The sequence below is a fragment of the Pelodiscus sinensis genome, chromosome 25 (genome assembly GCF_052426305.1).
Source record: "Pelodiscus sinensis isolate ZL-2025 chromosome 25, ASM5242630v1, whole genome shotgun sequence".
Lineage (NCBI taxonomy): Eukaryota > Metazoa > Chordata > Testudines > Trionychidae > Pelodiscus > Pelodiscus sinensis.
Genome location: NC_143076.1, coordinates 15,773,236 through 15,797,439, shown reverse-complemented (window position 1 = coordinate 15,797,439; position 24,204 = coordinate 15,773,236). Strand labels below are relative to the sequence as shown.

The window sequence follows — 24,204 nt, the reverse complement described above, 5'->3', positions numbered from 1 at the left end:
CTGTTAGCAAAAATTAAGCTGCAAACACATTCTAAATTAATCTCCTCTCGTTCACATTTGCGTCCATTAACAGCATGTGTCAAAATAAAATAAAATAATACTGAACTGACAACTAAACAAAAATTTAGCCCATACATTGCTTAACAAAATAACTTGACCACACAAAACATACCAACGTATAAACTTAGACATACAGGTCCAAAATGCATAAGAATATACACACCATTGTGCACACCTGACTTATGTAAGTGCACTTTTGTGTATGGCTAACACAAACAATGGCTTTTTGTGCATGCCTGACATGTGCAAGAGTGACACAAGATGCATTCGCTTTGAAAAATCAAATGAAACTTCAGACAATGATTCAGAAGCGTTATGCTTTATCCACTCTTCACTCCTGTACATACAGAAGGTCCTCTACTCAGTACATAGATACTATCATGATGGCTATCTAGAAAGCCCTAAGCTAGACAGATAAGCCAGTATTATAAATGATCCCGCCTGCCTTTTTTACCCTGTTTTGTATGCAAAAGCAGAATAGTTTTTGTGTATGTAGCTAATGCAAAAGTAGTCTATAGCTCACTCCTTACCATAAAAGCTACCGGGCTGGGCAAACTTCCTTATTTGCTGGGACAATTACCTTCTTAGTCTGGAAAACAACTGCTGTGAGAAAAGATAAATAGATAACCATATTATGGAATCCGAACAGCAGGCAAGTGAGCATGATAATTTATATTTATGGTGCAGTGTAATGCCACCCTTTGCATGGACCTGATCTTTGCTCAGAAATCACTAAACCCTTCTTTAGCCAATGAAAGCTCACAGTCCCAGATATATGCTCTCCGGGTGGCCTGATCGTTGTCAGAAAGGTTAGCTAATGGTCTGTTGAGTGACATATTAAAACTGTCACCCTTCAGCAATAGTGGGTCTTTTATTCTCCAGAGAATATCAAATACATTTGCATTGTGATGATATATGGGCAATTTGCATTTTGATTTCTCACGAATTGCCATGTTACATTTCCTCTGTTCTATCCAGGTGTTTAGGAGGAAGGAAGCAAAGAGAGTGAAAGCTCCACATTTGGGGGTGAAAAAAAGATTTTTTGGGGGAGAAACTCCTAGTAAATAAAGATGTACATACTTCCACCTAGTTCTTCTATAGCACTTTTCAGCTGTAGACCTCAAACATATTTACAAAGAGCAATCAGAATCATAGTCCTCATTTTACAGATAGGAAAACTGAGGTACAGTGAGGTTAAAATGACTTGCATGAGATCACTCAGCAGGTCCATGGTGAATCCAGGAACAGAATTCAGGTCTGCTGAGTCCCAGTCCAGAACTCTGTCCACTAGGCATCACTGCAACCAATGATGCATGTTCTCGCAATCCAAAATGGATTTCCACAAAGGACAGACCTTGTAGAAAAAATTCCCTAAATACTAGAGCGGGCTGAAAAGAATTAATCAAAATGGTCTAAATAAATAAATATATATACTGAAATTTTGACTGTTGATAGTGTCTGTTTTTTCAACAAACCCACCAGAAATCTGGTAAAAAATTACATTTTTCTGTCTGACAAATGTGTCTGGGTATTTTTTTCAGTGAAAAAATAAATCAAGGGAAATTTAAGGAAGGAAATCGCTCCCCCACATCACACTTTTTAAACGGTCTAGCAAAAAACAATGGGCATTTTTGACCAGCTCTGCAAAGGGCAAGAATGGTTTGCAGTGTTGTCAAATTCTACTGGGAGCCTCCTGTCCGGTAAAACAACTCAGAAAATACCAGACACCTAAAATATCCAGTATTTTCTGATTTTTTCCCAGACAGGAGGTGAAAATACTGGACTGTCTGGGTCAATACCGGATACCTGGCAACCCTACACACACTCAGCAACTGGGCCCAGCCCTGGTCCCACCCCCTCCAGCTTACCTGGTTCTGCAGGGAGCTGTCTGGCCCGGAACAGGAAAACAAGATGGCCACCAGCTGCTGGCAGCGTGTTAGGAGAGACAGAGCCCAGCTTGTTCTTAAAGGGGCCACGCTGGGGTTTTTTGTTTTGGTTTTTTTATGTTTATTTGTTTTGTTTTGCTTAATAACTCTCGGGGTCCTTTTTTTTTCTCTCTCAATAACTTTGGTCTTGCCCCCTTTTTTTCTCAACAGAATTTTCCCCCGGTGTTTTTTTTTGGGGGGGGGGGGGAGGTTCGGTATTTTTGGTTAAACCATCTGGCAACCCTAAACTAGGCCTCAATCCTGCAACAGGATCCAGGTGGTTAGCGCTCCAGAAATCAATGAAGGCCCAAGGATCCGCCCAGGCAGTTCCATAACCAAAGTCAAACTATTTATCTTTTGCTTGTAATCCCCCTTTTTCCCACACACACACTCTGCTTTCCCTGCAGTGAATGAAGCAGAGCTTGTTTCATAATGCAAGCGAGCCATGTTGTTGAATAATGATGTAAACTGTCACAGCAGTGTTGTTTTCTGCACTTTCTTTCGCCGTGCACAGGAAGCATTGTCTAGTGATGTATGTTGTTGGCAAATAAGGCCAATTCTGAGGTTATTAATTGCTTTACCAACTATAGCCCCAGCAATATTAAACAAATCTAATACCAACTCCTGCTGGGTGGAAGATACAGTTGTCATAATCCCACAGTGATGAACAGAAATAATACAGGGAGGAACTAGACTAATGAGTTAAAAATACTCTGAGCCATGCACCACTTGATAAGGAAATGCAGAATGAAATCCAAAGTTGAGGCACAGGCAAATAGGTCATGCCTGTGCTGATTAATTACCAGGGAGAAGCTGTGCCAATGCCCATTCCAAGAGAGTTAATAAACATCCAAAACCAAGTTAAGCAATGGTTGCTCGTTGCCAGCTCTCTGGAAGCATCAGTCAGCTCAGTCTGCTGAGACAACCTGTCACATATGGAATTATAGCTCATGGCGGATTTTTAACTCTAAAATTAAAAAAATCTTCCAGACTCTCATAGGCCAATATTCAAGGTGTTTTACATTAGAGACCAGAGGATTAACATGTACTAAGCCCACACTCGCCCCCAAGATCACCTCTCTCTTCCCATCCCAAACACTCTGCAATGCTAACCTTGATGCAGGACAAAGCCAGTGGAGTGAAAGGGAACTTCTGCTTGGGAAGAAGGCGGTATTAAACTGTATGGGTCACAGGGCAGGGGCGTAAATAATAAAGGAGTCAGTTGGGAAACAGAAGGGCTGTTGCTTTGGACTGTTTTATAACACCAATCCAATTGGCTTATTGACTGTACTAGATTTCCCCTGCATTGCTCGGGTCCTTAACTCAAATAAGTTTTGTTTTTCCTCACTTAAATCATTGTTCTGGGGTGGGGCTGGGGATGAGCGGTTCAGTATGCCAGCTGCACCAGGGAGAGAGGATTACCCCAGCCCTCTCTCACCGCATCAAAGGGCCAGGTGAGTAGCACCTGTCCATGGCTGCTGCAGCTGTTTCAGGCACAGCCAGGGGAGGGGTGCATGTATCCCAGCTGGGGGACAGACAGACACACACACAAACCCTCTGCAATATATAGTAGAGAGCTGTCCCTTTCTCCACTCCTGTCCCCTGCTGTCCCAGTGGGGTTATAGCTGTCCTGGCTCCTTGCTGCCCCCTTGTGGGTATTGTACAGTATAACTGTCCCTCCTACCAGACTCCTCCCTTTCCATTTTATGAGAAACAATCAAATTCCAGGCACATCCCATTTTCCTGGCACAACCAAACCCTTACCTTGCTAAGTTATGATAAGAGGAAGCTGCATACCAAATTTGGAGGTCCTAGCTCTTACAGTTTAGGAGGAGTTCTTGAACAAACAGGCTCACAGACAGCTGGATGGGCAGACACATAAATAGACGCACAAACTCCCTCAAATATGTAGTAGATAAGAGCCCCCTCAGCTTTGGCTGGGCGTATTGGTGTGGACCTTTTTTTATAAATTAAGGTACACAGGAATGAATGAATGGAGGTGAGATCTCTAGCCCAGGCAGGTAGAAAAATAACAGAGGGTATCAGCCCGCGGAATATTCTCAGTATATTGCAGATCCTAATGCTCATGCTAAATGTCTGAGTGCTCATCCCACTAAAAGCTCATCCCACTAAAAGATCCCTTATCCTTCTTAAAATGAGGGATAAGGGATCTTTTGGAAAAGGCTTTATTTTCCAAAAGATCCGCGTCTAGACTGGCGCCTTTTTCCGGCAAAGCTCCAAGCCGGAAAAAAGCGGCAGCCATTTTTATGCTAATGAAGTGGGGGGGATTTAAATCCCTGCTTCATTTGCAATTGCGATGTGTCTAATTTGCATCCCTTTTACGGAAAAGGGATGCAGTCTAGACACGGCCATAGTGTTTAGTCAAATGCCTTTTTAAAACAGCATCTTTAAATTTTAAACTTCCTGCTGTGGATAGTTTAACGATGGCCCAGTGGAGTTTAAAGCAACTGATTCAAAGCTGAGCAGAAGTCTCACTTACCTTAAATTGGGAGGTGCTTGTTTATTACTGTAGAAACATTTTTATTTATATTTTTTACGTTCAAGGGGGTAAAACAGTCATTTTACTACAAATGGAACCTCTTTGGTCCGGCAACCTCCATTGTCCAGCATGATTTCAGTTAGCCAGATGTCAACTTATCATGGGTGTGACCAAGTTTCTCAGAGTCCCATAAAGTTTGTTTCCTGCCACCAGTCCTGGCTCTCAGTGTTCTGTGCTGTTACTTAGCTCTAACTTACCCCCAAATGTCTTCTAAGAGCCCCGTGAGCAGTGGAAGTGTTGGAAATGCTGCTAGACAATATTGACCTCCCATGTTCCGGAAGATTCTCTGGTTTGGCATCGGTCAAGTTCCAAGGGTGCCGGACGAGAGAGGTTCAACCTGTAGTGAAAAGAAGAATGAAACAAGGGGTAGTCTAGGTCCCCAGGCTCCTGTCTTGACCCCAGACCAGATGATGGATGGGCGGCCAAGGCAAATTTAAGTTAGTGGTGTCATGGCTCCATACACTGGATTGCAACACAAATTTGGCCTGCCCTCCCTGTCATGCTGGAAGAGAGGTTAGGTCAAATGGAAGTGAGTGGCGTTGCAACTTGGGACATGGAGTTGCAATGCTACTCATATTTAAAGTGGGCAGGCAGGTAACTTCTGGTTGCATTCCTGGTAACAAACCTTACTATAGGGTATCAGCTGGTTTTGAATTTAAGAAGGGACTGCTACCACATGCATTAAAGGAGTTTCCAGCAGAGTGCAGTTTGCAGCAGAAAACTTGACCGCATTGTATAAAATGCAAGAGCTCGGCCAACCTGGAACTCTCTCTCAGATTATGAAAGGTTCCTGCCTGCCAAGAAACACATACCATCCAGAGCCAGGCACCTGAGGAACGGGAGGAGACAGGCCACAGAGATAACACAAGACTCCAGCTAGTGACCAGGGCTTATCATTCAACTGGCAGCAGTACAAGAGAGTTGTGTGGCAAGTGTGTATGGTTAACAGTATTCTAGCGTGGTGCGGAAGGCGAGGCTATAATTAGAAGGGTGACCGTGTGCATTTGCTGAATGGTGACTCAGACACGCTTGTTCCAGCCTCGTGGGATTGGTGTCTTGTTCCATGCAATGCAATAGAGGAGCAGGAGGCAGTCAAAAGTCACAAAATTACAGCTATCCTTGTCTTTCAGCTCTTTCTTCTCACCACAACTGGCTGGCTCTTAGTTCCTTGCAAATATTTTCTCTACAGTGGCTGCATTTCTCCCCTACCCATTCCTGCCTCTTTCCCAGTTGGCTGGAAAGGTATCCCTCATTTTCTGGGCTCTAATTCTCTAGAAACTGATTCTGGTCTCTATTGCATTTGCCAGTGGGGACCCTTAGCCTTAACCCCCCCTTTGCTCATACGAGTATCCTTCCTCACATGAACAGGCCCAGTAAACTCTGAGGCTATGTCTACATTGGCAAGATTTTGCGCAAAAGCAGCTGTTTTTGCGCAAAATTTTGCCACCTGTCTACACTGGCCGCGAGTACTTGTGCAAGAACGTTGACGTTCTAATGTATAAAATCAGTGCTTCTTGTGAAAATACTCTGACGCTCCCTCAGGGATAAGCCCTCTTGCACAACTGTTCTTGCAAAAGAGGCCAGTGTAGACAGGCAACATCAATTTCTTGCACAAGAAAGCCCGATGTTTAAAATGGCCATCCGAGCTTTCTTATGCAAGAGAGCATTTACACTGGCATGGATGCTTTTGCACAAAAGCACATCTTTGATGCAAAGGCACATGCCAGCGTAGATGCTCTCTTACTCAAATACTCTAACGCAAAAACTCTTGCGTTAAAGAGTATTTGCGCAAAATCTTGCCAATATAGACATAGCCTGAGGGATTATAGCAGAACAAACAAGGATTGCTGGACTGAATCAGATGAGGGCTTCATCCTGTCTCCTGCAGTGGCTGGTACCAACTATTTTAGAGGGAAGTGCTGGAAACCCTGCAGATAGGAAAACCTGATCCCATTGAAAGTTTCCACTTCTGCCCTCAGTAGCTTTATATTGGTTTAGAGAAAGATCGCTCAGGGTGCATACAGGCAGAGAGATGGATGTCTGAGTCAGATTTGCACGGTCAAGTTCTAACCTGGTATAACATAGTGCATTCTCTTTGGCAAAGTTCATAAGTGGCTAGTGATCTGAGGTGCCCCGCCAGACACTCCTTTGTCTGATTTTCACAGTTGGGTGCTCGGCACATTGTGAAAATCCAGATCCTCATGGGGCAAAACTCAAAAACCGGCAAAACCAAAATAATTTCTCTTTTTTTTTTTTTTGACCACTTAGTCACTGCTTCTACTTTGGGACTTTAAGTTTTTTGTGTCTAAAATGACAAACATCCCAGATTGACGAGGTAGGAGTAAAAGTGTGTGGGGAGGGGAATCCAGCTGATTCACTTCTTGTGTGTGTTTTCAGTATAGTCCCCAAAGCAGCTCTGAGCAAACAGGAGAAATTCTGTAAAATACTCCACCATAAAGCGGCCTGTATAGTCCAGTGGAATACTATTTCCGCAAACCTCTTATCTTTGCAGCCTGAATCACCTATTAGTTCTAATGAGCTCATTTTCATGGAGGAGCCTGTACGCAGCTGTAAGCATGCCATGTTAGCTAAAGGAAGTCTTAACACTGGCAAATTTAATTCAAATCTAAACCTCTAAATTTGGTTGCCTGGCATGGCAGGAACCTCCTGTTTGCTATATGCAAACTGGAAACTGAATACCCTACACCACCTTCTAGGGTCAAAAGCAGTGGACTAGTTAACATCTCTCTTGGTGGGGTTTTTGTTTTGTTTTGTTTGAAGCAGAGTTTTGGAGAAAGAACACAGTACAAAAGCTCTGTGCTCGCAACACCGTGCATCTCTCCATCTGGAGAAAGCTGCCTGTTATGTGTTATGCAGACATCTGCTCATGCAGCTGGAGTAGCAACATTGGTATGATGCACTGGAGACAAACTAAAATGGAGAGCTGAGGGATGAAATATTATTCAGGCCTTGCTAGAACTCCACTGAACTTCCAGTGCTAGGTTATGGCTACGTCTACACTGCTTCCCTCTTGAGGAAAAAGAATTGGAAATGGAGCGCTCACTAGCAACTTCTCGTACTTCATTGTCATATTCTCTTCCGATCCTTTTTGTGGAAGAGGTTTTTGCACAAAAAAACGCAGTGTAGACGGAGCCATTTTGCAGAAAACCCAACTTTTGTGCAAGAACCCCGTAAACCTCATTTTTGAGGTATAAGGGTTCTTATGCAAAAGGCATTTTTTCTGCAAAATGGCCCCCATCTACACTGCAGGTTTTTGCGCAAAAACCTCTTCTGCAAAAAAGCTCGGTCGAGACTATGCAAATGAGCACACGAGAAATGCTAATGAGCGCTCCATTTGCATTTCCTCTTCTGCAAGAGGGAAGCAGTGTAGACGTAGCGTATGTCTAGCCTGCCGGCTTCTTTCAGAAGAAGCTTTTCCGGAAGAGATCTTCCGAAAAAACTTCCGAAAGAGAGCGTTTACACAGCAAAAGCGCATGGGAAAAGTGATCTGCTTTTTCGACAGATACTGTTCACTCTGAATGAGTGCTATCTTGCATTTCAACTGTGATTACTATGGGCGGAGTGGCCACCAGGGCACCTGTGCTTTTTTCTCTTTCCTCTTCTTTCAAAAGAACTCCCTCTTCCCCGTCCACACACACCTTTCGGAAAAAAACAGGACTATATAGCACTTTAAAGACTAACAAGATGGTTTATTAGGTGAATAAACCATCTTGTTAGTCTTTAAAGTGCTCCATAGTCCTGTATTTTGTTTCAGCTACACCAGACTAACACGGCTACATCTCTATCACTATTCTACTTTCGGAAAAAGGCTTCTTCCTTGTAGAATGAGGTTTATCAATGTCGGAAAAAGCCCTCTGTTCTTTCAATTTTTTTTTCCAAAAGAACACAACTGCAGTGTGGACGTAAGTGAAGTTTTTTTGGAAAAAAGAGTAGACATACCCCCTAGATTAGGGTTTCCCAACCTATGGTCGGCACATAAATATGGGTCGCCATTACATTTCAAAAGGGTTGCCAGGTGTTTCCCCAGGTGGCTCTTAAGGAGCCATTCACACATTTTTTTAATTGCCCTAGGTCACCAAGTCTTCCTGAATTGTCAAAATGGGTCCCCATCTGGAAAAGGTTGGGAACCGCTGCCCTAGATGATACTTGTTTAACAGCCTGTGCCAACTGCATGGGAGGAGAAGCAGCTGGATGTTTGGAGGTGCCACTCATGTCATTTGCATCCAAGCAGCTGGCTCCACTGGCAAAGTCTATACAGCTTCGCTCTTCCACAAAAGCCTATGCAAATGAAGTGTGGATTAGCATATTGGCGCACTTCATTTGCATAATTAATTAGGAGCCGTTTTTGCGCAAGCAGTATTGCGCAAGAGCTGTTCTTCCTGAAAAAATGAGTAAGAGCGGCTCTTGCGCAAAAATGGCTCCTAATTAGTTATGCAAATGAAGCATGGCAATATGATAATCTGTGCATCATTTGCATAGGCTTTTGTGAAAGAGCAAAACTGTGTAGATGAAGCCATTCAGTATTTCGGAGAAGTGAATGGAAAACTGTCAGGCCAATGGTCCATCTTGTCTTCTGACAGTGGCCAGTGGCAAATGCTGCATGGTGAACAAACAGAACGAACAAGGGTCAAATAATGTTCATTTGGGCCACCTTTTATGGAAACTCGAGAGTAGGAAAATGCAGCTTCCTACACTCATACAAATGACAGTAGAAATGGCTCTGAGCAAAGCATATTTACTGCTAACTTGGCCGTAGGAATTTAAATTGGGATTGCAAAGAGACAAGATCCCCCTGGGGTACCGTAATCCGTAACAGAGCACAACGCTAATACAGGTTGAACCGCTCTAGTCCAGCAACCTCAGGATCTGACTGGTGCTGAACCAGAGAATTTGCCGAACCGTGGAAGGCCAGTATTGTCTATCAGCACAGAAAGGGCGGGGTCTGGGGAGAAAATATAGGCTACTGATGTGAGTTTCAATAATGATATGAGTTTCAAAATTATCCCTCCCCGGCCCTCTCCTCCCCCCCCCCCCCCGACTTCCATGACTTTGATCCTACCTCATCCTGAGATGTGTGCTGATTAGACTGGGCCACAGCAATGGATCCAGCTGATGCCACTACCCACACTAGTGCCAGATAAATCCCAATCTTTATTTAAATCCATTTAATGTTGGACAGGGACTGGATCATGTTACCAACCTTGACTTTTTAGGTTCTTTTGTTCCATCTAGAGACAACAGACTTGAGCTAAATGAGCTGCTCCATTATCTGGTAGCAATAGTTGGTTGTTATCCACTAGCAAACCAGCCACTAGAGGGGAACGTGAGTGACACCCCCCATACCAGTTTGGTACACACACACACAGAGGCCCAACTTTGTACTGTGACATGCAGAATAATTTACACCTGTGCAGAGTGAGTGTGAAATGCTTACAAATCAGAACGGTAACAGTTTATACCCCCTTTCCACTGGCATTCATGACTGCACATGGTGCAGGCTGTGCAGAATCGGGCACAGTTTTTAACACAGAAAATCCCAGACATTCAGACATTTCAGGGCTGATTCTCAAGCAAAAGCCACTTTACACCACTCTGTGTAAAGGAACTTTAATGCAAATGAACATCAAGCCCAGTTATCTTGATTTTTCTGTCTCTAGCAGCACTTGCCTGAGCTCTGAAATCTTGCCCTCGTCTCCATTTTCTGTTACTTTCTCTCTCCAGTAGTCCAGGGCCTACTCGCTTCTCACTCGTAGTTTCACTGAAATTCCAAACCTACACTGAAATGATGCCAAACCTACTTCCATACTACACATTTACATTCTGGATTGCGGAAAAAAATACTTTCAATATCTCTTTATTTTTCAGGGCAGTACCAGCACCCCTCCGTCTCCATTTGTTCAACTATCAGGTGAGTATTTTCATACATGATTTTAGCATTGGCCGTCCAATGCCATTTCTGTCTCATTCTTCCTGTTGTTGGGCTTTAAAATACTACAGGTTGTACTTCTCTAGTCCAGCACCCTTGGGACCTGACTGGTGCCGAATCAAAGAATTTGCCAAACCACAGAAGGTCAATATTGTCTAGCAGCATTTCCAACACTGCCACGGCTTGCTGGGCTCTGAGGGTATGTCTAGACTACAGGCTTTTGTCGACAGAAGTTTTGTTGACAGATACTGTCGACAAAGCTTCTGTCGACAAAGAGTGTCTAGACTACATTCAGTTATGTCGACAAAGCAAGCTGCTTTGTCGACATGGCAGTGTAGACGCAAAGGACAGTTTAGATGTAATAACGTCTTCTGTCGACAGAACTCTGTCAACAAAAGGTGTTATTCCTCGTAGAATGAGGTTTACCAGCGTCAACAAAACTGCTGAGTTTTGTTGATGTTATGTCGACATAACTCAAAGGCAGTGTGGACGCAGGTATAGTTTTGTTGACAAAAGTCCACTTTTGTCGACAAAACCCTGTAGTCTAGACACACCCTGAGAGGCCAGTCAGGGTACGTCTAAACTACATGGCTCCGTCGACGGAGCCATGTAGATTTGTTTGTTTGGCAAAGTCAAATGAAGCCGCGATTTAAATGATCGCGGCTTCATTTAAATTTACATGGCTGCCGCGCTGAGCCGACAAACAGCTGATCAGCTGTTTGTCTGCTCAGCGCGCTAGTCTGGATGCTCCCCTGCCGACATCAAAGCCCTTTGTCGGCAGTCCCGGTAAACCTCATCCCACGAGGAATAACGGGGCTGCCGACAAAGGGCTTTGATGTCGGCAGGGGAGCGTCCAGACTAGCACGCTGAGCAGACAAACAGCTGATCAGCTGTTTGTCGGCTCAGTGCGGCAGCCATGTAAATTTAAATGAAGCCGTGATCATTTAAATCGCGGCTTCATTTGACTTTGCCTATGTGTCTAATCTACATGCCTCTGCCGACAGAGCCATGTAGTCTAGACACAGCCTTAGGGTAAATCAGAGCTACATAACAGCACAGAACACTGAGAGCCAGCTGTAAACAAACTTTATGGGACCATGGGAAACTTGGCCACACCCGTGATTAGTGGACTAACTAAAATCACGCCAGACCACAGATGTTACCAGACCCAAGAGTACCAAACTACAGAGGTTCAAACTGTACCACAAAGAACTGCGATGGCACCACTCAACACTCAGACTGAGGAGCCTCTGAAGGGTTAGCTCAGAAGGTCTCTTCATGATATTCAATCGTGAAGCCCCAAGGGAAAAGAAGCAAGGCAAACTAATTTCTAGAGGGGAAGAACAGTCTTGTAGTTAAGGCACTGGGTTGGAACTCAGGAGAACAAGGCTCAGTTTCTGGCTCTACTGGACTCTTTATATAACTCTTAGACAAATCATTTAAAAAAAAATCACTTAATGCCTCAGTTTCCCTTCTGTAAAATGGGGAGAATACTACTTCCTTTGTCTGTCCTTTCTAGTTAAGCTTCAAGCTCTTTGAGGCAGCAGCTCTCTCTCTCTCTTTGGCCACTGCTGGAAGACAGGCTACTGAGCTAGATAGACTATTGGTCTGACACAGTATGGTCGTTCTGATGGTTTTATGTTTGTATGATGTCTGGCACAGGGGGGCTCTGATCTCAGCTGGAGTCTCCAGGTGCTATTACAGTAGGACAGTGATCTCCAACCTTTTTAAGCACGAGATCACTTTTTGAATTTAAGTGCAATCGAAGATCTACCTCACACCCAAATACCCTGGCCCCGCCTCCTTTGTGCCCCTTCTCACTCCATCCACCCTCCCTCCCCCATCCTCCCTCACTTTCAGCAGGCTGGGGCAGAGGGTTGGGGGGCAGGCTCTGGTCTTGGATGAAGGGATCTGGAGTATGAGAGGGGCTCTGAGCTGAGCCTGGGGCAGGCCATTGGGTTGCAGGCTCTGGGAGAGTGTTTGGATGCAGGGGTGCTCGGGGCTAGGGCAGGGGTGTGGGGTGCAGAAAGGGGTTCATGACTAGGGTAGGATTTTGGGATGTAGGCTCCAGCTGGGCACTATTTACCTCAGGCGACTCCTGGGTGGTGGTGCAGTAGAACGGAGGCAGGCTCACCCCTGCCTTGGCCCTGCACCACTCCCAAAAGCAGCCAGCAAACTCCTCCATCCCAAGCCCCATTGTTCCCCCTCTCTGCTCTGTGGCAATAGGATACAGGGTGGGGGAGGTGGCACCTTGACATCAGCACCCTCCTCTCCCCTCCCCCCCTGCACAGCAAGCAGGAGGCTCCTGAGGGGATAGCTCCAAGGCAAAGGGCAGGAGCTGCACAGCAGTGGCGGGTGGGGCAGCTGACGAGCTGGCACTTGACAGCCTCTCAACCAAACCAGTCAGGATCTCCAAGATCTACCAGTCGATCCCGATCTGCTGGCTGGTGAGCACTGCAGTAGGAAGAACACACGGGTTGTTATAGAAGCAGAGCTGCAAGCACACGTGCCATGGGGAGATACTTCCCTGGTGCTAATGGACCAGAAGGAAGTAGCAGTGCTGCTGAGCGACGCCTCCTGGGAGTGGACGTGGGGTTGTCACACAGCTCCACTTGGTAATAAAAACGGAATGGGCAGGAGTGCAAAAGCTGGTAGGGCGCATTTCAGGAGGGGTGGAGGTAAATGGATGGACTGATGCTGGGGGGGGGGGGAATAGTTAGCCCCCTCCCCACCTCTCACACACTAGGTCTGAGCGGGACAAGAAGTCCTGTAGCACCTTATAGACTAACAGATGTATTGAAGCATAAGCTTTTGTGGGCAAAGACCCACTTTGTCAGTTGCATCTGTTAGTCTATAAGGTGCTACAGGACTCTTTGTCGCTTTTGCAGATCCAGATTAACACGGCCACCCCTCTGATACTAGGTCTGAGAGGGGAACCGAAAGGGCACCAAGAAGCCAAAATGGCTGGACCCCAGACCCCTGGGCAAAGCAGTTCAGTGCAAAGCTTCCCAATCAAACCATGATTTACTTTGCTGAGCAGGGATTGGCCTGAGCACGTGCTTTTGCCAAACTGGCCAACGCTGGGTTTGCCGAAGTTTGTTACCTGAACTGGGCTTACCTGAGTCACTGGGAGTCACGTTTCTAGATCTTCCACCAAGAGAGTTTGTAACGTTCGGGTGCAACAGGCACCAGGGCTGAGAGAAAGGGGAAGGCCATGCTGTGATCTGGGTTGCTAACTTCACAGGCTCATAGAGTGTAAGGCCATTAGAGAGCTAGTGTGGCATCCTGTGCCTCACAGGTTGGTACATGTCACTCAATTATTCCCCCTACTGAGCCCCATATTCAGATTAGGCTAAAGCATTTCAGTCCTCGGAGACTAAACTGGTTGTACCACAAGCAGACAACAGGAGAAACTGAGGTGAGACCAACACCTGAGACCCCTGCAATGGCAGCAGAATGATTAGGTGAGGTCTTTCCAGAAGATCCTAGGGTGTAATCCGGTCCCCATCATAATCATGGGGTAAAACCAGGCACGGTGGGGGTAATTGTAGAAGGGCAGGGGTCTCTCCTGCCTTGGGAAGTGGGCAGGGGGTTGTTATGGAGGGAAGGGAGAGTTCTGTGGTTTCTAACACTGTTGATCTGCCCATTGGGTGGTGATTTTGACACGTTCTTCCTGTTGTGTGACGGCTGTCGTTCTTGCCAGCAGGCTCCCCTGCCATGTCTAGTTACTACGGCGTGAGGAGATCGTTCCTGTCTGATTTGGATTTCCACAACGCTAAGCCGCTTTCGAATGATGTTTATGCTTCATGTCTGGGGGCAAAGTCCTTTCCATGTGACTCCTCAGGAGCTCAAGCGTACCCGCCGCTAGCGGACTCCTATTTCACCGAGGACTATCGCGCCGCTGCCCTGGCACCCAGCACCAGCTCCCTTTTCAGCACCTCCTCACTGCCCCCTCTCCTGCCTCCCTTCCCCAATGACTCCACGCATTTCTTAATAGTAAGTCTGTGGACTGAGCTGAATTTGGTATCCTGGGTTAAATGATGGGTTGCTTTGTGTAACGGGTGCACCACATCTTGAGGCCTGGTTCTGAGGCAGAGGAAGCCTTGATCTGATCCATTAGGACAGATCCGATGCTGCTGTGTTCCTGTGTTCCTTCTGCCTTGCGAGGCCTTCCTGGCTCTCCTTCTGGGCCCTGCCAGTTCCGCTTGTGCGTCGGTGGGAGGAGAGTTGATTGGAAGTCTCACAAAGTTCTCCTACCCCTACCAGCCCAAGGATCAAGACCCAAGCTCGTCCCACACCCATAGCTCTTGCATGGCATGTAGGAATCTGTACGCTCCACCCTCCCTTTTCAAACCACACCAGGATAATAACTAAGGCCCTTCTCCAGCCAAATCCTTAAGGAGATGCTTAATTTTAATTGACTTCCTGGGGGCTGCTCGTGGGTTTGCAGTTAAAGTGCTTTGCTGGATCAGGGCCCAAGACAATCACGCTTGATCTGGAACTGAATGCAACGTAGTTTATTCATGCCATAAATACTAGCTCTGTTTTCCTTAATCACTTTTTACACAAGAATCCTCTGAACTGTCATTCATGCTTAAATTTGACACTTTATGCCGAACTCTCAAAGATGCTAATTATCTTACCCATTACAAAGATAGCTTCCCCAATTATCACCTCTAATATCATTAGCTCACAGACATTTACCTCCCCCCCCCCCCCAATACCTCCTCTGTTCTGAAATTTGATTTGTCCTTTTCATATGTGTTCACTTTTTTTGATTGTATCCCTTTGGTATATATGGCCATGCCAATTTTCTTCCACTATTTGATCTGAGGAAGTGGGTCTGGCCCACAAAAGCTCATCATCTAATAAACCATCTTGTTAGTCTTTAAAGTGCTACACAGTCCTGGTTTTTGTTTCAGCTCGACTAGACTAACACGGCTACATTTCTATTACTTTTTTACACTCTTCGCTGGTGTTGCAGGGCAATACAGAGCTGTCTGTGTAGGGCCTAGGTGAGAAAGCTGGAATAGCTCAGCTTGGCAAAATTGGAAGCTAGGAGACCCTGCAGTTTAGGTGTTTGTGTCCTTTTGCTTGGAAACACGGCATTGTTCTCAAAAATAGGGTTGCCAGGTGTCTGGTTTTCGCCTGAACTGTCCATTATTCAGGTCCCCCATCTGGTAAAAAAAACAAAACAGAAAATACCAGACATGTGAAATGTCCGGTATTTCCTGTTTCCCTCGGATGGACAATTTTCTCCTGCCACGTCTGGTGGGGGAGTGAGGAGCACGGGGCCATTTAAAGGCACAGCGCCCCTTTTTTTTCCCCTCGTCCTCAACAACTTTCGCCTCTCCCTTTTTTTTCATGGTGTTTATTTTGTGTGTAGGGGGGGGGGGGTTGGTATTTTTTGTTAAACCATCTGGCAACCCTACTCAAAGATCTCCCTCGCCCTCTTTCCTACAGAAAGACCCCTGGGAGCAGGCCACGCCTGACAGCCTCAACCAATCAGATGCCGTGGGCTCAGATTGTCTACAAACCAGCTGCCTCACCTCTCACGACACTGGAAACACTTCCCAGTACAGAAGCTCGAGCTGGAGTTCTGCCATCCCAGGTGCCCAGTCCTACTCTTTGCCTGCTTTTGAAGACGTCCATTACATACCCAGTTACTCTGCCTCCTCATCCTATTCCTTTTCACCATTTATGACTGTAGCGAATGACCTACCTCCCAAGATGCTCCACCTGTCATCTGAGGAACCCTTAGATACAACCACCCTTCACGAAAGCTCCTCTTGGGCAAAAGAAGACGGGAGTCCAGTCTGGGGGACGTACGAGTGCAGAAGAACTTATTGAGGAAAGCTCCCAGTTGGTGACAAATTAGAACGAACCTTCACTCAGCTGAACTGATTAAAGGATTTTTCCCTATAGTCCATCATTGAAAAATCAAGGACAGTGACAACGTAGCTGGAGGCAAAAATGCGAAGAAGACTTTCAGACGAAGGAAACAGCCATTTCTAAAATCAACACGTTGCTTTATGCTGTGTTTAGCCATATAATTGTCAGGGTTACCGTGTAGCTTGTAGACAACAGATTCAATCCAGTGCTCATGTAAAATCAGTTTTAAAAGTCCAATGACATCAGTGGCTGTTGGATCAGTCCCAGTTTGGAAAGCAACCTTAAGAAACAGGACCTCATCTTTTTCGTTGCTGATAAACTGCATCTATTGCAGTTTAGAAGATTTCTCAGAAACGACTCTACATAAAGATAGTTATAGTGGGGAGGGGTGGAATGTTTTCAAATAATGTAAGTTCTGTATTGTGATCTCTCATTGTATGCCACATACATGTAAATTCCAAATGCCAATGTTATGTAAATATGGCATTGCCCTCGGGTGATAGTTATGGAAGGGGTAGTAAATAGAGGGTGAACATGGACAGACAGCATACCCAGCAATGACAAATAAACATTTGTGACCTGAGATCAGCCACAATGGATTGCTTCAAGGAAAATAATGATTGCAGTATGCAAGTGCTTATCTCTTACAGTGGCTTTCATACCCAAAGAATTACTATTTATTATTATTTGTGGTGTGTAATGCTCCAAAAAGCTCCCCAGTCCCCCTGGCACTATGCAAATATATAGTAAGTGACAGTCCCTGCCTCAAACAGCTGGTGTTCCAAAGTTTAGAGTCTGCAAAGACTTGCACGTTTATGTAACACTGACTTCAAAGGCAGCCTTCCTGAGTACAGAAGCCTGCCGGCATGGAGTCATTTGCAGACTTACAGCCAATGTTTTGCCCAAAGCCATCCTAAATCAGAGCTGTGTGCTTGAAGCCCAGAGGAAGAGGTGTGTGTATATAAATTATACTAGCCTATTTTGAAGGCGCACAATTGTATATCCCTAATCTCCCTTTTTTCTTAATGGCCAAGTCCATTAAACTCAAAATATGCCTTTATTATTATTGGAATTGTGGTACCGCCTAGCAATCCCAACCCACGTCGGGACCCTTGCCCCACTATGGTAGGTGCTATGCAAACACAGAGCAAGAGATAATCCTTGTCCCAGAGATCTTAAAATCTAACCCAGAGATACAAAAGTTGGGAGGGAAAACAAAGCACAGAGGGGAAAGCCTGCTGGTTTCACTGAGAATTAGGCACCGGAATACTGTTGAGGACCTGAGCCAAAATGATACCTCCAAGATCCCACAATAGAATCAGAACGGAGCAAGGTTTCCAATACAGCAGGTCAATGCCCTGTCCATTGGCTCGCACTACTCTCTTAGACGCAAAGACACTTGATTACAATTTTTTCCTTGCATGAGGCAAGTCAGCAGATCGCACAAGCAACCCTACAAAAGCTGGGGGAAGAGGGGGGCAATATGCAATGGATTAAACACAATTGTAAGGAAACAAATGATGGATTCATGTTTCTAAAGAGGTTACAGAAGTGAAACACGCATGCTTCAACGGAGTACAAAGCACCTCGGCTTTGCACCTTCAAAAAGCATTTCAGGACTTTACTCAATGCATGTTCTTGTGTTCACGCGCCCCCCCCCCCCCCCCCCCCGAAGCCAGCCCCTTGCTCCCTTGCAAAGATAGGTGTGCGCCAGAAGCTGTATGGCCACTAGAGGGAGCTGTTCACACGCATATGCAACCACGCCTGTCCCTTTTGTCCGCACAAAGCACAAACCGCAACCTGCATGGATGAATAGGGTTCTAGTAACCTTCCTTGTGTCAGTTGCAATTTTGTTTCCAAGAGCAGCCACTGCTTTCCCCTTGGATGGAGACTGCTCCCTTAGTGTAGCAGCAGGGAAAGCCGCAAAATCTTACTTTAGGAGACTTGGGATCAGGGCTAAATCCGCAGGTCTCTCTGAATTATGCTCAGCACAAGGCCTGGGAGTGTGTGGGGAGACAAGGTGGTTTAAAGCCATATTTGCACCCTCTCCTCTCATCGATCAGACCTTGAGGGCAGCCAGGGGCTGCTCTTACCTCCACACACTGATAACAGCAATCCAGGGGGTGTTATACACTCACAAAGAGGGGGTGTTATACAGTCCCAAAGAGGAAGGTACTCCAGCCACATCTCTTGTCCCATATAGGGCTCTTAACCCAAACGGACTGGCATATGAGGAGGTTGTGCAGATTCCTGTACCAGCCGTAGATTCCTCTGCAATGCGGGGACCTAGCTATGTGACAGCAATGCCAAAGGGCCCAATCCAGAACGGAGGGTTTGACACACACAATCCATGACTATTTCAGCAGCTTATTAGAAATCAGTGATGAGCGCAGCCAGGAGCAACTCGCTTTCCAACTGGTCACACATTTCGACCAGGCCCTGAGAAATCACGTGTAGAGCATTCTGCAAGGATTTCTCCGAACTTCCTAAGAGATGGGAGGAGAAGGGGGAGGTCCGACTGACCGCAGGAACAGAAGGCTCTCTGCCCTTAACAATTTGCTGCACAACTATGAATGGCTCATTTAAAAATCCAGAGCGTCTGGTACTGTGTTTGCCATGCCACTTTGACTGCAATTCTTCCTGCCTGATCAACTCATAGGCCTTTCACTGGTTTGGTGCAGCCCATTGTTTTTAAATGGGGTTTTCACAACAGCTACAATATACACAACTCTGTGGGTGGGTACCAATGCCAGGATCCCTGCCATTTATGACTAATGGCTCCAAAAAACACAGTTTCTATGTCATATAAAATTTGCACAAGCCACCAGCAGCTACAATGAACCCTTAAGGCAGCTTAGCCTCCAGAATGCTGACATTGCTTGAATTGCTGAGAGCTGTTAGGTGCCACCGTCCTTTAAAATCTGGCTACAATCAAGGTTTCCTCAATTTTCTTCATCCATGTGTGGAATAAATTTTTATGCACACCAATGTGTGCACATATGTGCACCACCAGTAGAAACACATGCTGCCAGTTGTGGGCATTCTGCTAATCAGCTGGGAAGCATCTGAATCTCTCCTGGGTGGCCACTCAAGCCCTCTACTTACAGGGAACACTGGCCCCAATATAGAGTAGCCAATAAATAGGTATTTTGAAATGCTCCATAGTCCTGTCAGTCTTCTACTCAAGATACTCATGGCAATCCAGAATGCAAACTGGTGATGAATCACCTTCATGTCCAGAAATGCCACTAAGGCATGAGAGTTTATTAAGTAACCTTGTGATAAGAAAGAGTCAACCAAACTAGCATTGGATTGATTTTCAGATTGGTTGGTTGCCAAAAGTGGAAAAGCCACAAACTCAGAGGGGGAAAGAGGGCTCTTGCTATGTTGAGGAAACTACCCTTTCATTTGCAAATAATGATTTAAAGTGAACCCATCTAATATCAAGTATCAGAGGGGTAGCCGTGTTAGTCTGAATCTGCAAAAGCGGCGAGGAGACCTGTGGCACCTTATAGACTAACTGAAGTGTTGGAGCATAAGCTTTTGTGGGCATAGACCCACTTAGATGCATGAAAAGCTTATGCTCCAACACTTCTGTTAGTCTATGAAGTGCCACAAGACTCCTCGCCGCTTCCATCTAATATCAAGACTCCTAGTTTTTGTTTCTGACCGTTCTTTGGGCGAGGCTTTTTTTTATACCCTCTGGCATCCTAGTGACTCTAGGATATGCCTGATGGAAGCATCAGCATCTGAGGGCAGGTTTGGGACGGAGGCAGGGTGAGCAGTTGCAGTACAGGGTGTCCCTGCTATAAGTCAGCCCCGCATACATCTGTTCCGCACTGAAGTCGTTGTAGGAACTGATGCGTTATAAGTCATAGAATCATAGAGCTGGAAGAGACCTCAGAAGGTCATCAAGTCCAGTCCCCTGCTCTAGGCAGGACCATTCCCAACTAAATCAACCCAGCCAGGGCTTTGTCAAGCCAAGACTTAAACACCTCTAGGGATGGAGACTCCACTACTTCCCTAGGTAACCCATTCCAGTGCTTCACCACCCTCCTAGTGAAATCATTTTTCCTAATATCCAACCTGGACCTCTCCCACCACAACTTGAGACCATTGCTCCTTGTTCTGCCATCTGTCACTACTGAGAACAGCTTCTCTCCATCCTCTTTGGAACCTCCCTTCAGGTAGTTGAAGGCTGCTATCAAGTCCCCCCTCACTCTTCTCTTCTGCAGACTAAACAGACCCAACTCTCTCAGCCTCTCCTCATAGGTCATATGCTCCAGCCCCCTAATCATTTTGGTTGCCCTCCGCTGGACCCTCTCCAATGCGTCCACATCCTTTTTGTAGTGGGGGCCCAGAACTGGACACAATACTCCAGATGTGTCCTCACCAGAGCCAAATAAAGGGGAATAATGACATCTCTGGATCTGCTGGCAATGCTCCTCTTAATGCAACCTAATATGCCATTAGCCTTCTTGGCTACAAGGGCACACTGTTGACTCATATCCAGCTTCTCATCCACTGTAACCCCCAGGTCCTTTTCTGCAGAACTGCTACTTAACTGGTTGGTCCCCAGCCTGTAACAATGCTTGGGATTCTTCCGTCCCAAGTGCAGGACTCTGCACTTGTGCTTGTTGAACCTCATCAGATTTCTTGTGGCCCAATCCTCCAATTTGTCTAAGTCACTCTGGACCCTATCTCTGCCCTCAAGCGTATCTACCTCTCCCCCTAGCTTAGTGTCAACCACAAACTTGCTGAGGGTGCAATCCATCCCCTCCAGGTCATTAATAAAGATATTGAACAAAACCGGTCCTAGAACCGAACCTTGGGGCACGCCGCTAGAAACCGACCGCCATCCTGACATCAAACCGTTGATCACTACTCGCTGGGCCCGGCCTTCTAGCCATCTTTCTATCCATCTTACCGTCCATTTATCCAATCCACATTCACTTAACTTGCTGGCAAGAATATTGTGGGGGACCATATCAAAAGCCTTGCTAAAGTCAAGGTATATCACATCCACTGACTTTCCCACGTCCACAGAGCCAGTTACCTCATCATAGAAGCTAATCAGATTGGTCAGGCATGACTTGCCCTTTGTGAATCCATGCTGACTATTCCTAATGACTTTCCTCTCTTCCAAGTGCCTCAAAATGGATTCCTTAAGGATCCCTTCCATGATTTTTCCAGGAACCGAGGTAAGACTGACCGGCTTATAGTTCCCTGGATCATCCTTCTTCCCTTTTTTGAAGATGGGCACTACATTTGCCTTTTTCCAATTATCCGGGATTTCTCCCAATCTCCACAACTTTTCAAAGATAATGGCCAAAGGCTCCTCAATGACATTTGCCAACTCCCTCAGTACCCTCGGATGCATTAAGTCTGGACCCATGGATTTGTGTACGTTTAGCTCTTTTAAATAGTTCCTAACCTGTTCTTTACCCACCACGGGCTGTCCATCTTCATCCCATCTTGCGTCACTTAGAGCATTAGTCCAGGAGCCAACCTTGTCCGTGAATACAGAGGAAAAGAAAGGGTTGAGTACTTCAGCTTTCCCCACATCATCTGTCACTAGGTTACCTCCTTCATCCAGTAGGGGCCGCACACCCTCCCCCTACTGCCTGCTCTTAAGTCATGCAACAACAAAAAAGTGCAAAAGTCAGCTGCAGGAAAAAAATTCCCTGCTTTAAGTTATTTCGTTATACATCCAAGTGTTTTTTAAACAGCCCCCAGCACCAGTGCCTACCCTGACATTACCCTGCCTGTCTTTGGAAACCCCTGGTCAATAAGCACTTTGGGGCCCCAGGCCCACTTCACAGTGGCACCCGATTGTTTTGGTGCCAGGCCGCCTAAGAGCCAACATCCCTCGCTGCAGACGACAGGTGTATCTGTGCCCCACAGGGGGCAGCACAAGGGAAGGGGGGCAGGAGGCAGGGCGAAGGGCTGGTATTAGATTCAGCCTACAGGGGGCGCTTTTTGTCCCAGGGCAGAATCCGGCGCCTGGCGGCAGGCCAAGTTTTATTTTACAAGCAGCTTTCTAGAGGCCACGTGGGCCTCTTCCCCTGCAGCCCAGCCCTGTGCAGAGTTTCCCTAACTTCTCTGAAATCGAGATGAACCCTCCCCCTCCACTCCCAGGTGTAACTCTGCAGCCGGGTGGGGCCAGCCTGGCCCCTCGCTCCAGTCCTGCGCTGGCTCAAATTCCTTCCTGATTCTCCAGCCCTGTTCAGACCTGTTTGGAAACAAATCCCCGGAGGCTTTTTGGCCTGGAAACTCCCCGCTCTGCCCCCGGGTTACTTTGGGGTGGTGCCACCTTTCCCCTGGTCCGGATCCTCCAATCCAGCGCCCCCCGTCAAACGGATGAACGCGCAACAAGGTCGCTCCAACCCCAGGGCGCGCAAGGGCGCAGGGCACCGATTCTGCGCACCCGGCCGGTCACTCACAGCCTGCGGGCTCCAGCTGCCTCTCTCCAGCCTGCAGACAGCAAACCTGGGGGGGACACCGCCCCAGTATCGGACCCCCCGCTACTGGGGCAGCGTAGGCGGGGTGGGGGGAGGCTGTGATTTGCAACTGACTAGCTCTGCAGCGCTCCATTACTCCAGCTGTTTTATAACCCCCCCATAAACACCTCGGCCCGTTTGCCGGGGGGGGGGGGGGGGAGAAGGCGGCCCAGCGCTAGCCAGCTGCGGGGACTGTTCCAAGGCTGATAACCAGCCAGGCGCCGCCCTGGAGGTGTGAAACCTCCTGTTACTTGGCTCGTGAACGCGGTGGAGCTTGGTGGAAAGATGGCAACACAAGCAGCCCTAGCGTCCACTGAGATCCTGGCACCCACTTCCCAGCCTCCCCCTACTAAGAGCCAGGGCGTGCCATCAATTTTCCTACCCTCCTTGAAGGCAGCCCCCGCTGATCTTGACACTTCGCTTGCAACCAGCAATAGAGGAGCTCCTCTGGCCCCTAGTTTGCCCGTTTCAAATCGCTGCATCTAGAATGTATGTGCTGCTCAATCCCTATGTGCAATGCCCATTTGGGCTGCTGCAAGGCAAAATAATCCATATTTGCACTGGGTCCCACGATGGGCTGTTGGAATTTTAAAAACCACACCAAGGTGGTTTTACATTAGTTGCACCACTCTGAAATACTCGGGGGGGGGGGGGGGGGGGAGAGGGAACCACCCAGTTATGCCACATCAACAGCACCCAGGTTACATGCTTCTAAAAGAAAAGGAGGTACAGAGCTGCTTTTACACCGCTCACTCCGGAACGTTTTAAAAGGATAGTGGGTATTTGCTCAGCTGCCCTATCATAAAATTCAGATTGCCAAGACGGGGAAGCCATTCTAAATCTGGACACAAAGGCTCAAGTCCTCAAAGAAATCTGTGAGGATCTGGACCATACAAAGAAAACTAACTTTAAGGATCTAGGCCATACAAACTAACACCCAAACCCACTCTCATCTGCGGAAGTGGGTTTCACCCACGAAACCTCATGATACGAATATATATACATATTTGTTAGTTTCTAAGGCCCCTCTACACTAGGAAATTATTTCAAAATAATAACTTCCAAAATATCTATTTCAAAATCAGCTTATTCCCCAAGGAAAGCAGGAATTATCATTTCAAAATAACCAGCCCCTTATTTTGAAATAACAGGCTTGGTAGTGTGGATGCTTGGTTATTTCAAAATGACTCCCTAGTTTAAACCACGGTTAAGGTACTACGGGACTACCCATTTTTTTTACCCAAAATATTTGGCTCTTCCTTGTTAGGATTGTGGATTTTCCATGAAGACTCATGAACCAATTATTGTTTGAGTTTGGCA

At 46.5% G+C, this 24,204-nt stretch overlaps 1 protein-coding gene across 1 annotated transcript; it reads left to right on the top strand.

Moving 5' to 3' along the window:
• Positions 1-14,197: 14,197 nt before the first annotated feature.
• Positions 14,198-17,617, top strand: POU2AF2 (POU class 2 homeobox associating factor 2). Its single transcript, XM_089773344.1, has 2 exons — positions 14,198-14,488; positions 15,956-17,617. Exons 1-2 carry the CDS (start codon positions 14,210-14,212, stop codon positions 16,340-16,342), a joined length of 666 nt encoding a protein of 221 aa, XP_089629470.1. The 5' UTR covers positions 14,198-14,209; the 3' UTR covers positions 16,343-17,617.
• The last annotated feature ends 6,587 nt before the right edge of the window (positions 17,618-24,204 follow it).

What these genes read in the sequence shown, in the direction of transcription:
- POU2AF2 (XM_089773344.1), top strand. Translation starts at nt 14,210, where the DNA reads ATGTCTAGTTACTACGGCGTGAGGAGATCGTTCCTGTCTGATTTGGAT. An exon ending in ACTCCACGCATTTCTTAATA is followed by an intron (nt 14,489 to 15,955) that starts GTAAGTCTGTGG and finishes TCTTTCCTACAG; the next exon opens with AAAGACCCCTGGGAGCAGGC.